At 49.9% G+C, this 17620-nt stretch overlaps 1 protein-coding gene across 12 annotated transcripts in view; it reads left to right on the forward strand.

The window, feature by feature from the left end:
• Window positions 1-17620, forward strand: part of RAPGEF1 (Rap guanine nucleotide exchange factor 1) — an 87242-nt gene that overhangs the window by 59197 nt on the left and 10425 nt on the right. For 4 of the 12 annotated variants that reach the window (XM_038188120.2, XM_027471085.3, XM_027471084.3 and 1 more), the window contains 6 exons: window positions 689-847; window positions 10085-10366; window positions 11620-11712; window positions 13265-13353; window positions 14696-14807; window positions 16374-16449. In XM_038188120.2, coding sequence (XP_038044048.1) covers window positions 689-847; window positions 10085-10366; window positions 11620-11712; window positions 13265-13353; window positions 14696-14807; window positions 16374-16449 — 811 coding nt within the window. The remainder of the gene's footprint in view (window positions 1-688; window positions 848-10084; window positions 10367-11619; window positions 11713-13264; window positions 13354-14695; window positions 14808-16373; window positions 16450-17620) is intronic. The other 8 variants (XM_038188118.2, XM_038188121.2, XM_038188124.2 and 5 more) reach the window with 8 other exon arrangements.

Here is a 17620-nt window from a genome sequence, read left to right on the forward strand (position 1 = left end):
TGACAAGGCAGGGCTGAGAAAGCCTAGGTCCAGCTGAGCCTCCCACAGCCCCTTACAGCAGTGAATTCAGGTGAAATTCCTGATAGTATTTATTATTTACTGCGTAATATCTCCCTCTTGTGCAAACAATGTATAATGTGGGCTGGACTGAAAACTCAGTGGGCATTGTTTTTATCCAATATCCCTGCAGCATCCATGAAGGCCCGTAGACCACCGGAGAGTCCCGAGTTTCCAGCCCACAGATTGCCAAAAAAAACTAGTATTCTGCAAGGGATGGCTGCTTAACAGCCAGGAGGAAGGGCCAGGTCCCTGCTGGGCAGCAGCTCGTGCCCATAAATGCTCCTTTGGGCATTTGTCCCCAGCGTTACGGGGAAACAAGGGCGCGTGGAGCAGCCTGACTGCCTCCCAGCAGCTGCCCACAGGTGAACGGGGAGGGGGAGGTGGGTGTCTGTTTTGAAGGGATTTGTGAAAAAAAGATTATTCCAACTGTGATTTTTGTCGTGCCTCCTGAGCTCAAGAAGGGGGTATTGGTGTGTCTGGTGCTGATGAGCTGTACGAATAGCTGTTTGCTCAGCAGGCTGTTGTATGCATTGTTTTACAGTTAGCAATTTCTTAGCCTTTATTCATCGCTTTTTCTGTGCTTTCTTTCTTTGTTTCTTCTGTCTCTCGCTTTCTTCCCCCTCTTCAGCAGGCCTCCTATGCTGCCTCTTCTTTCCCTTCTGTCTCCTACTGTGTCCAGCAAACTAAAGTGCCCTTCACCCCCGAGGACACCGGTGCCACTCAGGGCCTCACTATGTCAGTCTCTAACTCCTTTCTCAACCGGCACAGCTCCTTTCCTGTGCACTCGGTGAGTTGCTTTCTGCACTTCTCTAATGCGTGTGTATTTGTGCCTGTGGTTAAATGCTCGTGTGCCAACCTGTGCTGATGTTCTGGGTAAAGAGAAAAGCTCTTGGGGGGCTACGGGACTCAGTAGCAAGCAGCCAGGTGATAAAACTGGTGTGTAAATCTCGTTAAATTAAATGCGGGGCAGATGCAGCTTTCATTGCTGTCCATCCACATCTGGAGTGACATCTGTGGAGAGGGCCTGGCAGAGGAGATCAGGCCCGTGTGCGAAGGCACACTCCCATGACCTACATGTTCCCCAGGCTGCACGCTGAAACTGCCAAGTCTTTTTGTTCTGCTGCAGAACGGCAGCGATGTGGATGAGTCGATTAAATGCTGCTGTGTGAATCTGGCCCTTGGAGAAATAACGAGCTGCCATCCCTGAAGTACACGGATTTAGGCAAATGCATGGAACAGTGGCTGCAGCTCCTTAATTTTTTTTTTTCTCTAGATGGCCTCTCCCACATCTTTCATCTCATATTTGCTTGTCCGCTTCCCTTCACATCCCCTGGTCCCAAACAATCCCAGTAAGCTTGGATGGTTTGCTGGCGAACGAGCAGGGTTTCTTCTCCTACAGCTCTGGTCTGAAAAGAGAACCACAGGAGGAGCTGAAAATGATTGAAATTGAAATAATAATCTGAAAGTACCGCTTAAATCTGTGATCAGCTGCTTAAATTAAATGGTAGCAATAACAAAGTGTTAATGTAATGAAATTAAATCGAACCATGGGATTCCAGCAGCTCTACAGCGTGAGGAGCGCTTGCACGTAGGGCTGTGTGGTTATGTGCTGGTTGTCTGCCTCATGACAACTGAGAATGGATTATTTTTTAACAGTAACTTGGATGTTTAGTAAATTAGATTTATTCTGGAGAAATTATCAAGCAAGAGTTAAGAAAATCCAAGAGTGTTTCAGTTAGTTTAATGCTAAATGTTTGAAAGCCGTGTCCTCACACTGTCACTGCCGTCTTTGCATTTCAACGCTTGCTCGTTCTCTAAAAATGAATGGCAATGATGTTATTAGCTGGGTCTGAAGAAGAAAGTATTGAAGTAGAGTTAACTTCACAAGCCATAAATTAAAGCTTTCAGCTTCCACTTGTAGGAGAGAGAGCAGTATCATCATTTGGCTGCATAGCTAAAGGCTGAGGTCTGGTAAGGTTACTGCTTGCATGAGTCCGTGGAAAACAGTTTTAAAATTTGAAATAATGCAAAAGTTCTGAATTGTACAGCTTTCTGTTTGATAGCAGTCCTTGAAAATATAACAGAACTGTAAGACCAGGTAAAAGCACTTCACTATTTTTGATTTAATTGAGAGCCTATAAATATGATGCTAGAGCATCCTAAAAATGTGTGGGCACGGTCACTTTAAAAAGTGTCCTGGTTAGATGTAAATGGTTACTGCATACGTAATTATTTTGACCTGTTCTAATCTTGCTTTGGACTACGTTATTCTGAATAGATTATTTTATGAAATGTTAAAACTTCATTAAAAAATCCTCACTCATTTTTGCAAGGATTTGGTAAAGGGAAAATGAATGAAGCATGAGGAACAATGAGAACAGTTGGGCAATGCACTGTCAAATGCACAAAGGAAATAACTGAATTAAAAGTGGTGACTTTTCCATTAATGCCTTTAATTTATGGTAATCTCGTGGTTGCTCATGACTCTAGCTGGTTTATTTTTTCACAGGCAAAAATGAGATTTTCACCTCTGACAGTGACTCTTTGTCTCTGAGCTGCAAAATACCAATGTCCTTACATGCTTCGGAGCTGACCCATATAATATCACAGCCACGGTTTATCCCATTTTCCCTCTCCCTAATGAGACAGAGAAGTGAAACAGCTGTCAAGGTTTGGATGGCTCCCAGGGTGACACCCTGCATTCCAGCACTCAGAAGGACCTCGGAGCCCTTCTTGCAGTCTGCTCCTGAGCATTGCCTGGCAAAACTGCCTTTCACGTGGGGGATGCTCCAAGCTGCACCAGGAGCACTTCGTGTGCATTGCTCTGCTCTCCTGTCATTCTCATGTCCTCGTTTTCTCCACTCTTTCACTCAGATGAGCACTGTGGTGAGCAATAAACCTGTTAAGAGCTAAGCATTAGCAATCCACTGGTCCCAGCAGGGGAGTTAATGCAAGGAAGAGCACACCTTTTGTGCACCAGCCAGCTGAGGGGTTGGCCTCCTACGTACCCAAAGAATCAGTGGAGATCATCAAAACGATACATCTCCTGCGTTAATCTTTATCCCTTCTGTACATGAAGCAAAACCCTCCATAGGTCAATACCAGGAAGTCGGAGCTAATAAACCAAATGGCTGTGCATTACCACAACGTGAGCAGTGCTCTGCAGGTTTCCAATCATAGCCAAGTGCCAGAAAGTGCCCCGTGCTTTTGTTTTTCCCATAAGACTGGCCTGGGGTGGACAAGAGTCAGTCCCAGGAGAACACCTAGCCCCATACCAATCTGTTCATGTGAAGGCAGCAGGAAAGCCAAGCCTATACCATGTTTTGCATGTAGCTTCCTATGCCTATGCACGAAGGAGTAAGGACTACATCCTTACTACTAATTTATAGGGCTTCAAAAAGTTCTTTTCAGACGGTGCTTTGAAGAAAGGAGAAAAAAAAAAAGAAGTGAAGTAGTTCAGACCATCTTTATTCTCTTAATTTGTGATTCGTGAATTTCTTTTCCAGAATCCTGACTCTTTTTTTCTTTCCCCTCAGAGCTGCAGACGCTGCTGCAGTCCAGAAGCCACCAGCGCTCTGCGAACCCACTAATCGCGCTTTTCCCTTCTTTGCAGGAAATTGTGTCAGAAGTAATAGCTTTTACTGGATAGAGGCAGATCTTAAGCAACTGGATCAAACCTCATAGGTTTGGCAAGTTGGGTCTGTTTTTCACCGAGTCTGATTCGTGTCTAGCCTCTGTGCCAGCAAGGGTCATGTTTGTAGCGTGGGCCGATGCTGCAAGGAAACACAGCATCACCGTCCCCGCTGTTACGCCGTGAAATCTTACATTGCCGGGACAACTGGATCATAATGTCAAGAGTCATTTTAGGGATTCCCCTCTCTTTTGAAAGCAACTCTCTGTTGCTAGACAGTGGGGAAGGAGGTATGCAGTAAGAATGCATCCTCCTTCCTATCCTAGACTTGGTTTGCAGAAGTTTTTCCCCAGCAGGTCTCCTCCCTCCCTTCCTCTTGTGAGATGCTGCCTTTTCCATCTCATTGTGCTGTTGACTGGAAAGGGGTGAGCAGGTTTCCAAATGGCAGGAATCAAATCTCACGGCTTCCTGGCAGTGGGGGAACTCTGCACTGATAGAAGAAATCATTGAGGAGACAAGATACACTGCTCTCTGTCTACAGATTTTCCACCAAAGACCGCAGAGAGACTTGCATTCACTCACAGCTAGGAAGTTTTCTTTGTTGAAACAAGGGATGCAGTTGTTTTCTCTGAGTCCTGCAAATAGCACTAGTGGAAATTTGGCTGTGTTCTCCACTATGGAGAAATGTCTTACCTTTCTCTAAATGCTGTTTTGCCTTGTGTTCTCTTTTTAATTAAAAACCATTTCCAGTAACTGCCAAGGAACCAAATTGGCCGCCTGCTTCCACCAGAAAGCATAAGTGATTTCCTTATGAAAACTCTCGTTCAGCGCTTCTGTTTTCACTTGTTCCCACAGTTCTTTTGCAAATTGAGAAAATGCTCAGAAAATTCACAGCAACTGTTTCTCTTTCTTGTGTGCGTGTTAATGTATGTTCAGGAAAAGGAGGGTCAGATAAGCGTTTAAAGGCGCACGCGATGCCGACATGTGCTTTGCATGTTTTCCCCACCTTGCTCCTATTTGTGTAGCTCAGTTCCCGTCTGCAACCCAGACTTCAGCTCCGATCCTTGGCAGAGACTGAGTTTTTTTGGATCCATATGGTGCTCTGATGGTGGGAGCCACTACGAAACCAGGACCGTGAGATCCCTGTGTTAGTTCCTTTCTGTCCTAAGCAGGATTTGGCTCCTTAGTTTGGAGCAGAGGGAAAGGGGAAACAAGGTTTGCGTCCATTTAAGCAGCTGTTGAGTGCTAAGTATTGTTTTGCCTTTCCTGTTTCATGTTCCTTTTGCATTTCTGTTCATTTCCACTGCCCGCAGCAAGTCTGCATGGCAGTATTAAGAGTGCTGTTGTGTGCCAGCATCGCTGAATCCTGCTTCAGAAAGGCACTTCCTCCAGTTGCTTACATTCATCTTGCACTCTCTGTCTCTGCATAGGTCTCTGAACAGTCAGCCTGCTGCTTTCACAGGCCACATGCCACGTTTTTATGTGGCTGGCTTTGGGAGTCTCCATCTCCACGCTCCGCCTTTGCAAGATCTGCCTGCCAGATGTGGTGGTATTGTTCACAGGACAACCAGGAGCTGATGCTGTGTTTGTGATCAGATTGAGTTCTCCTGATAGTTGCAAGAGAGATACACAATAGCATGGTTAGAGTCTTGCAAACCTTCTCATCCCCCCAGCCATTTGCACTGCAAGGTTGCACAAGAAGCCTTCCCTTAAGAAATCCTCCCTTAAGGAGGGTTCGGATGTTGTGCTTTTGATGCAGAAGCCAGGAGACCCTTTCCCAAGGGAACTGAAACCCCGTCCATCCATCTGCTGTGCTGACCACTACTTAAAAATAGCGAGGTCAGCCGTGCAGCCGGGTCAGAGGCTTCACCACGAAGCATTCAGGCACGAGGGGTTCCTGCCTTTCCTGCGGCAGTGCTTGAAGCCAGTCTGTTGGCAGCCTGTGTTTCCAGTCATTCATTGTAGGAGCATTTCCTTCCTCATTAGCAAAAGTACCTGGAAGTCCAGCATTGTGTCATGAGATAGGAAGTGTTTTCCAATAGTTGTCTGTGTAATTATATTCTTCGGCTTTGTGCAACGCCCAGGGTTTTGCGAACACAGTTCTCCGCTGTTAGAATCTGGGCATCCAGTTCTGGCGCGGTGCCCACGTTTCTCTCTTAATAGCCTTAGCAGAGGAGATCTAAAAGATTGATCCTTTCCTCTGATAGCGGCGTGTTTTGGAATTCCGATGCTCTATCTGATCTGGGAGTGTCTGGCAAGATTGCAGATTAATTTGGCAGAAGTCTGTAGGGCGACTGAGAAGGCTTTGCTTAAAAGGTAAAGACGGGGGCTGCTGATGCTGCAGATGCTCTGACAGCCATTTAATTGAATTCAGCTCTGAATTTAGGATGGAGATTGCTGTTGCTGGCACTCAGTGACTGCCATAAACACCCTTCCTCCCTGTTACTTGGTCAGCCGTGCCTAGGGGGTGTTGAGAAGCATCGCTCTTGAAATAAGAAGTTTTCTGTTAGTGTTTATCTCCTGCCAGCTAATCCAAATAAACGTCTCTAATGTCACTGACCTTTGGGACATCCTGTGACGCCCCTGTTAACGATGGAAAGCTGTTCTAAAACTACAAATCAAAGGCAGCAACTTGGGAATGTTGAAAGGTGCCATCCCTGGCAGCCCCGTGTGCCGCGCTGGTGTCAGTGTGTGTAAACTGTCAGGTCTGGGCAAGTCGGCTCCCGCTGCTCGCAGGAGATTGCTTCGTGGGAATGCTTCCCAAGTGACAGAGAGCTTTATAAATATACTTTACTGGTAAGACGAGAGGGATCTCTCTTTGCTCTCTTTGCTCCCTGTGTTGGCCATTTGCTGTCACAGGTCAGAATCCCCCGCAGGAGGAGACCGTCCTCTGGTCCCTTGCTAGGAGCCCGGCAGCATGCTCTGCGTTTGGAAAGAGGAAAACATCGGTTCACAAAGGATCCGGTTGCTTTCTAGCTTCCCCAAAATTATTTCAAATCATTTCACCTAAAGCAAAGCCGTGGAGCAGGAGGTTTTGTCAGTACAGCCATCACTGAGGCCTTACTGACCCCGCAAAAAAAAAAAACACACCAAGAAGCAGAATGAAAAAAAAAAAACAGCACTGATAAGTTTCCAAGATAAACCGCTGCCTGTGATTTTGTGGGGCCAGGGGAGGACGAATTTGCTTATGACAGTTGTCTTGAATGGCCTCACCCCTCCCAAAATAAGCGTGGATTTTACAGGATGACGGCTTCCCAGAGCCGAACACCGCCCAAACCCTGCGGAAACCATCGCAGCAATTCCTGCTGCAGCTGCCGGCTGGGCTGGGCCGGGCTGGCCAAGGGGCGCAGCAGGAATGGGTGCCATATGGACATCATCTCCACCGCAGGGTGTTTTTCCACTTTCAAAGTATGCTGCATTCTTGGCTCTTGTCCCAGCATGGCTGCATAGCTGGAATTCCCGAGCTGCTTGCCGGGGAGGAAAGAGGGGAGGAAGGAGGGGAGGAAGGAGGGCTCTTCCTGGCTGCCTGCTCCGAGCTGCAGCCGTACAGGACCGGGAGCTGGGAGCAGCCTGGTTAATGAATGCCAGCTCACCAAAGGCTTCCCTGGGCTGTTCCCTTTGTTAACAGCATGCTGAGAGCGTGTCTGCACCGTGAAGTGATGGATCACGGATCCCATCATGAAGATGAATGCGTTTTCCCGGCTACCTGGGCCTTTAGCTGGTACTTTCTACGCACCTCGTGCCAAGAAATTGTTTTGAAAGGCACTGGCGAGGCCAAGGGGAGATGAATGTGTACAGATTACCACTAGTAACGTATCCACGTTCAGAGTTTTAAAATTGATGCAAAGCCGTGCTATATTTAGGCCTAAATTGCCTTCGAATTGGCATTAATGCCTCCGAAATTCTGCAAGTCAGAAGCTGTGCAGATTTTCCTTCCCTAGCAGCAGTAATTCATCTCCCTGAGCTGCGAGCCGAGCCTGCAGGCTGCACACCACGCAGCCCACCAGCTGCTGAGCCTCCGGCCCCTGTTTGGCCTGAACTAACCCTGCTGCTGCCCTGGCACGGCGTGAGCCCTTCAAGGGCGCCTGCCTGTCCCCAGGCGATGCGGTTGAGGCCAGGATTTCCCCTTGCTCATGGTCTGAAGGAGCGCAGCTGCTTCCCTGCAAAACCTTGACTTTTTCTCCAGGTTCAGCAAGTCGGAGACGGTAACTTTTGGGGGAACTTCGGTGGAAGATGCCCATCCACTGCAAATTAAAGGACAGCAGGGTGCCTGCTAGGGTGCAGGAAGCCCAGCAGTGGAGGCACTGGGACGCAACCCGTGTTGGAGAAGATCATTTCCCTTATGGCAGTGTTGCATCTCACCACTGGGGCAGCAGTTTGCCTTCTCGAGCCATCACAGGAGTGGTGGGAGGTCCATGTTCTTTGTGCTCTGCTCCAATTCTCTCTGTGGGGACTGGCCCGGGACTCGGGGCATTAGTTGGCGCGTTAGCGGCGGTGAGATCATGGAATAGCGTGGGGACGGGGCAGGCACAATGAATCTGCTGAGCCAAGGTGATGTCATGAGCCTGGAGTCTTACGAGGGATTTAGCGTTTTGTGCCATGCAAGTGAAAATGAATAAATGTAGAGCATTTATCCGGGCAGAAAGCAAATAGAGAGATTAGACTTGGCATTGTTACGAGGCAGCACCACGAGCGGACGGTGGCCCTGGAGCCGGGGCTGCTCACCCGTGAAGAGACGAGCAGGAAGGGAGAGGAGCCTGTCCTAGAGCCGGGCTCCTTTCAGCCACGGGCATGTGGTAGGGATTTGCATTTTGATTATTCTTCAGTAGTCTTTTAAGCTCTCTTTCCAAAGCATCTCCCTCTGCTCCTCTGTATTGTGGCCTGCGATTCGTTTGGGGCCCCTAGACGGCACCCAGAGCACAGCCGGACTCGAGGCACGGCGGAGGGCAGCCGCTGGAGGATTGGGGTGGTGGAAGGTAAATTCTAGCCGTGGAACTTTGTTTCCTTTCCAGCTTGTAGTGGAAAAACTTCTTTGCCCGAGCTTCGAGCCTGAGGCAGTTCTCCGTTCAGATTTTTAAGCTATTACCTATTTCAGAGGTAGGAAAAGGAAACCAACAAACACCACCGAGGTGTACTCAGGTGATGGACGGAGCTTTGATTTCATCACTTGCTTAGTTCCCCTGAAAAAACGTAGCCTGAATTTTCCAACTCATGCCTTTGTTTCCTTTTTTTTTCCTTTTACCATCACAGCAGGGTGTGTGTGTGCTTCCTGAGAGCTCTGCAGCGCGCTGTCCTGCAGCAGGTTGCTCGAGCAGGCAACCACCTCAGCTTCGTTTCAGCATGGTGTTTTTGGGTGACGTGATGCTTCCTAAAGCTCCTCTCCAGCAGGTTTAGCATTGGTGTCTTTTTTTTTTTCTTTTTTTTTCCCTCTCTCTCTCTCTCTGGTGGGTGTCAGCTTTGCTCTCTTCTTGTTTTGGAGATACCCTGGTGGTGAATCTTACTAGCACCAGATGTTAAAAGACAGAGGATTGCTCGTGTTTTTCTTGGCACAACGTACTCCCACTGCACCCTGCTTAATATTATCTGAACAGTAATCTGATGATTAGGAGAGATAGTGGAATAAAGCTTTCTGTAGATGATCTCTTTTCATCTCTTCAACTGACTTTTAGAGCCACTGCATTAAAGGATTGGTTTGATGAGGAATTCATTGCTCCGGAGGGCAATTATCGGTTTTGCTCCCAATGTTTCTCAGATGGGAGGGAGTAAAAGCATCTCCTGTTGTAATCTCCTTTATCCTTCAGCGTAGCTTTGAAGACGGGATCCAGTCACCTCTCCCTGGGAGCTGTGTGTTCTGGAACAGACTTGACACAGGAGCTGTTAAATTACAGGGCTGGAGCAAGCGGCATCTTAATTTTGGATCCTGTGGAAAATCCCAGAAAAGCAACCATCCCCAGCGTACTTCTCTCTGTTGAGACGCTTCCAGCGTGCTCGCAGTCCTGGTTTCTGTATGGCTTCACATCCTTTCAGCCACCCAAGCGCCTTCCAGGTGCACATTGTCACTAAGTGCTAAACCCAGGCTCTCCCCGCTGCCCAGCAGAAGCTGGGTTCCTGCAGACAAACACCACTGCCCACCTCCCCTGCCCGGCTGCTGCTGGTGTCAGGACTCTCCTTGCCATGATAAAGCCGCCTGCCAGCCCAGGCAGCAGGTCCTGCAGGAATGGGGGGATGATAAATTAACGCTCCCTCTGCTGGGGTTCGCCTCTCGCCCGTTGTTGGAATTGCCTTGTGCTGTCACTGCTGAGCTGCTGCTGATCTAATTTCTTTTTCTTTTGTCTGTCTCCTTCCTTTTCCCATCTTCCTTGTTTGTGTGTCGTCCATCTCCGCGTCCTGTAGTACAAGTCCGTGTTTAGGTCCTACTCCCAGGACTTTGTGCCTCACAACCAAGTCTCCATCCCTCCTTTCCTGTCTTCTACCTCCTCGTCCTGCTCCACCCCGCCTTTCCCCCCCGTCCACCCGTCTCAGAGCTCTGACCTAGCGGTGCCAGCCACGGCCAGCCAGTCTCCCAGCGCTGGGGATGTGCCAAACTCCTCTTCGCAGGAGAGCAGCTTTAACGGGAATGCTCCTGTCTGCCTTCCTTCTGAAACCTCTTTCACTGATTCTCTCCAGACGGCTTCGGTGAGACTATCCAAAGGGATTGTAATGCACCTTAATGCAAGGCTGGGGGTTGTTTTTGTTTGAAAGAAATGTCGCTTGTATTAATACGTGCTTAAGCTCAATGTGATCTAGCCTGGCTTCCAAACTCGTGTGGGAATGCAGAGAGGTAATTTCATACAGAGATTGCTACAAAAAAAAAAAAACTGAACAACCTCATGGGTTTGAGAAAATGTTAATGCCTGTGCTGGAAACGTAAAATGTCAAATGCTGGTGAAGGGGAGAGGAAGAGAAGTTGCTCTAGCTTCCTGCAATTGTGATACAAGCCAGAGGAAGGTAAAGGGGTGGTGTGAGGTTGGTAGTTTCTGAACACAGGCTCCCAGCAGTGGTTCTGTCCTGCAGCTGCAGGAATTGGTGAGTGCTGTCCTGCTCCCTTCCCCCTGGGGAGCCCCTGGGGCTGTGGGTTTGGTTCAGCTCGTGCTCTCCTGCAGCTTGCTCCAGGCTCCTGCTCTTCCAGCAGCACCGGCTGTGCACGTGGTGGCAAAGTCGGTGCAAAGCATCGCTGTCGGTCGAGTGGGACTAAAGCAGTTCCCTCGCTGACGGGTGCTGCCATGAGCTCCAAGTCCCAGGCTGTTTTTGCAGGCAGCGGGCAGGTTGCTTCGTTGAGCACCTCGAGTACAGGGCAGCGTCTCTCCTCTTCACTGCAAAACCCAGAGGTGACGGGATTAGAGCCTGAGCTGTGTGCATGGTGGTGGTGCCTCTTCACAAGGCTTGGAAGAGGGACACAGACGGCAGAAACACTGAGCATTTTTCTCCCTTTGGACCTGACCTCGCTGTTGCATCTTCCTTGCATTGGGTCCTTGCTACAGCCCAGTCGCCCTTGAGCTTGGCTCAGCCTGGCGTGATGGCTGTAGCCTGTGCTGTGAAGCAGTTTTAGGACACTTTTGGCTCTTTGGGGCTGCTCTGCACCTAGCAGCAGGGTGTCAGCAGGGCGGGTGCGTGCGCTCCAGGCTCTGACCGCTCAGCAGCCGCAGCCTTCAGCCCTCGTGCGCGCTTGGCACCTGCGCAGTCCCCTCTTGCCACACAGTGCCTGCTGCAGCTCGGGGCCCTCTGGATGCTCCTGGAGACCCAGAAAACACCAGCTGAGCCAGAGGCAGGGCTTCTGGCTAGGTGGCAGCGGCCTCAAGGCATCGCTCCTCCCAGGCATGGGCACGGGTGCTCGCTACCAGCTGGCGAGGGGCACCGTCACCTATCTCCTTTCGTCCTGTCTCCCCTAGAGCGAAAACGCCAGCGAGGAGGCTGGTGAGGGTGAATACGTCAATCTGTATTCCTCTGGCCAGAGCAACGGGGAGGTCCCTCACCCTGCAGGAGTAAGTAACCTGGAGAGGGCCACGCACCGGGAAGGGGCCGCCTGGTGCATGCTGAGCTCGTGCTTGGTACCGGCCCCGCGCACCCCGGGGTGCCCTGTCCCCTCGCCGGCTGTCCCTTTGCTTGCCCTCTCCTGGCTTGCTGGCTTTGGTGGCCTCCTGGTTCGGGTGGAGAGCAGGCTGGCAGGATGCCCTGGCAGGATGGAGGGGTGGCTTCTCCTTCCTCCCTCTCTCACCTGCGCTTCGCTGCTTGTTTGGAGCTGCTTGCGTGAGGTTCCCCTTCAGAAAGCTGCGCTCTCACCAGCACGGTCCTGTGTCCGGGCTCACTCCTGTAACCGCTTTGGCTTTCCTGTGTCAATAAATAAAGCCTTCTACTCCTCTTTTTTTTTGTTAATCTTTTACTTCCCCATCTGGGTACGAAGTGCTGGACTGATTTAGGGCTGTTTCTTCCTTTCCTCACGCCTCCTATCTTAGGAATTTCCTAGAGGGGGCAGGGTGTGCTCCACGCCAGGGAGGTGCCATCTTCCTGTTGTGTCAGAGCGAAGGGCGGCAGAGGTCTGTGCTGGTCCCGTGCCCACCCTCGCCTAGGAAGGCACTGCTCCTGCAGGATGTCTCCGAGACCTTTATCTGTGCTGGCGTTACATGGCCGAAGAGATAGGGCTCCCATCACTTCCCTTAGGAGACACAACGAGGCAGGCCCGGCCCTTCGGGCAGTCGTTGTTTGGTCCTGAACTGTGAAAAAGGGCTTTACAGACACGGTCCGGGACAAATCTGCAGCCACTGGCACGTCTTACCTCGCTGCTGCGTTTTGCAGGCTGGATCTGAGTGCAGGTGGCTTCAGTCCCGTGTGTTCAGCAGGTTGAGTCTTCAAGTTCCACTCTGCGTGGCGTTAAATGACTCTGACCTCCAGCACCATGAGATCAATGTTCCCATTTGCCATTCATGGCTCTTTTCCTCTTTAAGTGGCTAATTTGAAATGCCACGTTATTTGCTCTCCCAGGCTGGGTTTGGATGGCTCTGCTTCTTGCGTTAGCCTCGTTTCCCAGCCGGGAGTTGTGAAGTGGGAACGTTTTGTCGCTGTGGAAGCTCTTCTGATGGGCACGAGGGGAGCAGGAAGGGCAGTCTGCACTCACCCCCTAATGGTCTGGTCTTTTGGGGCTGGATCTGAGAGGGGAACTGAAACGGGAGCCTGGAGCTGGCTGTGCCCCTTCTGATTGAAGGCAAGGATGAGTGTATCCAACAATAAGGGCTGAAAAAAAAGTGGCGAGAGGGTTAAAATCCAAGACAACAGCTGACTTGTGTTGTAACTTTCAGCATCATTTCACAATGTTAAAAGCAAACAATACTAATTACACTAGTCTCCAGAGATGGTCCCAAATTTCCTGTCTAATTAACTTCTGTGTTTTCCTGGCATTTGGCATTAACTTGCATCAATCTTTAACCGCTCCGTAGGAATTTACAGTAAAGGGCCGTTTAGAGGCAGTAAGACTGTAAATGCAAGCCCAGCAGTGGTGTAGGACCCCAGGCAATAATGAGAAACTCGTTCTCTTTGCAGGAATCTCCCTCCGTCAAAGAAGGCCACTCCAAAGACTCTGGTTCAAACAGCAGTGCCATGGGGAAGGAAGGCAAAGATGGTGCTGAAAGGTAAGCCCAAATCCCACAGAGCACACGCTTCCCAACCTCGGGGTGTACAGAGCATCATCCTTTCTGTCCACCCCCTGGCAATCAGTCCTTGTGGCTGCCTCTCCTGCCCTCCACCATCCCAAAGCCCTCCAGATTTTAAGCCTTTTTTTTTTTTTTTCCTACAATGGCTGAGCGGTAGGATGCTATGGCAGGAGGAGGCAGGATATCAGGATCCAGGCGAGGTATCAGTACTTAACTCAGCGAGCCTGCAGGGGTTAATGCAGCCTGTGGTCGTCATCACAAGTCCATCTAATTGGCAGTCCTGTCATAGACGCTGGCTGCTCCCTCCTGCTTCCAGGGAAACGTGCAAAAAAAGTCTGTATTGCTGCTGGGAAATCGTCTTCCAGAAGGGAATTTCTTCCTAACGCTGCTAGTTAGAGGCTGGCTGAGGCCCCAGAGCAGGAGGCTTTATATCCCTTCTAATGCTCTTAGCTATCATTTGTCTATGTAAATGAAGAGGTGCAGGCTGTAACAGATGGGCTTCAGGAGGAGTGGAGCGAGTGCTTCCCTGCTGCTTGAGATTGCTCTTCAATTGCATTTCTAAAGCAAAAATAGAGAACAGCATTGTTTTGTGCGTGATAGTCAACTTCCCTCCCCCATTTTCTTGCAGTTGGGCTCAGGGTTTTAATCCCTGCAGTGAAGGAGACAATGCAGCAGTGCTCCGCAAAGCCCCATGTCAGGGGAGAGCACAGACTGGTGCGCTGGATTCTGACCTGTGCCTGGAGAAAACTGTTCAGGACAGGCACTTTTTTCATTTTTTTTTAGGAATCCAAGCACAAAGAGCACGTGTCCAGGTGTAAGAGTACCTGCCTTTGGGGTAAGAGTACTGGGGTTGTGAATGTACACCAAAAAAGGGGGCAGAGTGCTAAAGCTTCCTGCAGAGAGAGCCTGCCATTTCCCCTTGCAGCAGCACAATGGGCTGTTAGCTGCCTAAAAGGTGTACACAGGCAGAGGATGTTCAGGCTCTCTGCATTTGAGGAAGGGCTTAGGTTTGTGTGCACGAAAAATGTGGTGAATTAAGGAGACGTGGAAGTGTGCACTCATGCAAGGCACAGTAAAATCCTTTCTGCCAGAAATCCAGGCACGCGAGTGTTCAGGTCCTAAAGGTTCGTCTTCTGCTTTTCAAGAGGTGAGCAAAGCAACAGAATTAAAGCTAGACGTTTGGGCTTGTTTGCAAAAGATTTACCTCCAGGCTTTCTGTGTACTTACTGCTGTTAACCAGGGTCTGTGTACTGAGAGCTGCCCAGCATCTCTTCTCTTGGTTGGCGATGGCACTGATGGTTGTTGCCTGTGGTTTTTACAGGCAGCAGCAGTCACCGGATGCTTTGGAATCGTCACAGTTGGAGGAAGAAGTAGATGAGCTCTCCCTTATTGACCACAGTGAAATTATGGCTAGGTTAACGCTGAAGCAAGAGGTAGGTTCCTGCAGGGTGTGCTTCCACACCCCTTGGTTTATATTCCGCTGAGATCTGGTTCTCCATGTGCACAAGCAAGGTATCGGCTTTTATTTGATAGCAAAACCAGGTTGCAGCACAAGTGGTGTGCAGCTTTGTGCATGCAGTGTTGTGAAAGCATGGGATGCTCTCTAAGAACCAGTTCGCCCTGTGCCCTTTCCCCAGCCCGCTCCTTCCCACGTCGTCAGCCTGTTCCAGTCCGAAATGAAGCACAAGTAATCCAGGTGCAGGTTTGTGGCACTGCCCTTTCGGTCCGGAGGCACGTTCAGCAGATTTCCTGAGCAGGACATTATATTACTGACATGCAGGAGCAGCCAAAGCAGTGCTCTGTGCTGCAGAAACAGCTTTGTTTCTAGCCTTGGGTGCGCTCCCAGACAGCTTTGCTCACTCTGCTTTTGAACCAAGCTGCCTTTGACGTGCGGCTTGAGGGAATATGCAAGTTTTTTTTTGAACCTTTCAGCCTGTCAGGGGGCTAGCTTGAAAAACAGAAAGAATTTATCATTTACTGGCACTTTAGGAGTGGTCTTTGGTGAGCGAAGATGCAGGGGAGAAAGCGAGAAGCCATTAGTCAGTCTGTAAGTAGTAGTTCCTGAATCTTGCCAGAGGGTCACCTGAAAAATTCACATTTTAGACATAGCTGCTCCATGACTGTAAATCCGTGGTTTTTTTTCAGTGTTTTGCATATTGAAATGACAGACCTTTATAAAGAAAGCCTGGCATGACTCCAGTTTTCCCTGCAGGAATATCTCCATTAACTTTTTTTTTTTTAACCTGTGATTTCTGAACGTTTGGGAGTAGCAGCTTTGTGTCAGCCCATACCTTTTTGCTTTATGGTCTATGCATTGAAAACAACACAGAGCCGCTCCTGTGCACCGTCTCCTGCAGTGTGGGAACCCCTGGCCGAGTGACAGATCGGTTTTGCATATTTTCAGTTGTGAACAGCAGTAGCTAAAAGAAAGATGTTGTCAGAAAGTGGTAAGGCAGGGGTCAAGTATTAGCAGAGCTGTTTTCTGCTCCTGCTCGTCAGATTGCTTCAGGTGACCTCCAGCCAAGCAGTTCCAGATCAGGGAGTGAACTCGCTAGGTTGTGATGTTCCAGGAACATGCGAGTTGAACGCACAACCTCTCACCCCACAGCAGCTGTGGTCCGTGATCCTGCACTTTGAGACAGTTCACACAGAGCTACTGCTCCATTAATGGTCTGCTGGGAGCGTTTGGGAGTCTGGGACATTTGGGTTCATTCTTCTGTGGGCAGAAGGTTCAGCATTCGCTGCGCTTCCCAGCCTGGCTTCACAAAGTCAGAGACCCTGAGCGCAGATCAGCCCAGATCCTCATCTGGGACACCAAATGTTTTCCTAAAATTCCCGGATTAGCCCAGCGCTTTAAGACCGTGTCCCGGCTTGCGCTGCGAGCGGTGCCAGGAACATTGCGTGCTCTGCCAGTCAGCACAAAGTTTGAACCCCCGAGGTGGTGAACCAGGCCGAAGGGAGCTTGGACCACGCGTAACGCCTCTCCGCTCTCATTGCAGGGAGATGACGGCCCAGACGTCCGTGGTGGATCTGGAGATATTTTGTTAGTGCACGCGACAGAGACCGACAGGAAAGGTACAGTGGATGCAGCAGAGCAAAGCTGAGGAGTTCAGCCTGGTGTGAGCTCCTGCTGCTGTCGTTCTTCCAAGTCCCTGCAGTGTGAGCAGTGCTGATGTGACTGCCACGGCTGGGCCAGGCTGGGGAGGACTGCAGTGATGATCCCCCAAGTTTTGGGGGGGTCGTGCTTAGCTGTGGTGAAAAGGAGGTAAGCTGGATGATGGTGTTAAATCCTCACAGCCTTGCCCAGATCTGGGAGGCGAGGAGCAGCGGTGGAGTTGGTGACAGTGCTGCATCAAAGTGAGAGATGGTTTGGGTCTGAAGCAGTGCCCGTGGGATCAGGCAGGCTACCCAGGTGCTACTGACACCCCTCATTTCCCTGCTGCCTCACTGCCTGGTGCAGCTCTGCACTGCTTGCCTGCTGGTGGCCACCCAGACCCATTCAGGGAGGGAATCCACAGTACTTGAAGTGAGACGTGGGGGAGGGAAGCAGGGGGTGGCAACCCCTAGCTATATATTTGTTAAAACCCCTCTATCTCTCCAAACCCAGACACCGCCCACATGAAGCAGCTCCTTCCCGAGCGCTGTGACAAAGACAGCCCTTGCAGCATTTCCAGCGAGTGATTCTGAACCTGCCAAATGCATTTGTGCTGATGGCCTTAACCAGAATTGATCTCCTCATCCCCTGGGATGCAAGGCAGAATGCACTAACCCACTGAGCCACTCAGCTCTCGTATTTTAGAGGTTTGATAGTCAAAGGGGAAATATCTTTCATGTGCATTTTTAAATGGCTGCCTTTTTAGTGTAGCATAAGGTGTTTTCAATTACTTACCAGCACCATTCAGCTGGCGAGAAAATCCTTCCCCTGGCAGATATATGTCCGTGTTTACGTCAGGCAGCAAATCCAGGCACAAAGGACCAAAGATAGGAGCATATTAGAGAAAAGCAGGCAGTCCATTGCACTGTGTTTAGGTGTGTATATGTAAAAAAATATATGTTGAAATGAGATGGTGGAAATACCCCTTCTGGAAAAGCTGAAACTGAAATAGAGAATCTCTGATTTACTCTTGCTATTCTCCAAAACAAGCATCATACTGGAAGAATTTCCCTCTTAAAGACAGCCACTGGATAAAAGGGTGTGTGTTAGAGCACCGGCTCACGAACGGGGAGCTCACAGCAGGCTGCAAGC

The sequence above is a fragment of the Anas platyrhynchos genome, chromosome 18 (genome assembly GCF_047663525.1).
Source record: "Anas platyrhynchos isolate ZD024472 breed Pekin duck chromosome 18, IASCAAS_PekinDuck_T2T, whole genome shotgun sequence".
Taxonomy (NCBI): Eukaryota; Metazoa; Chordata; class Aves; order Anseriformes; family Anatidae; genus Anas; species Anas platyrhynchos.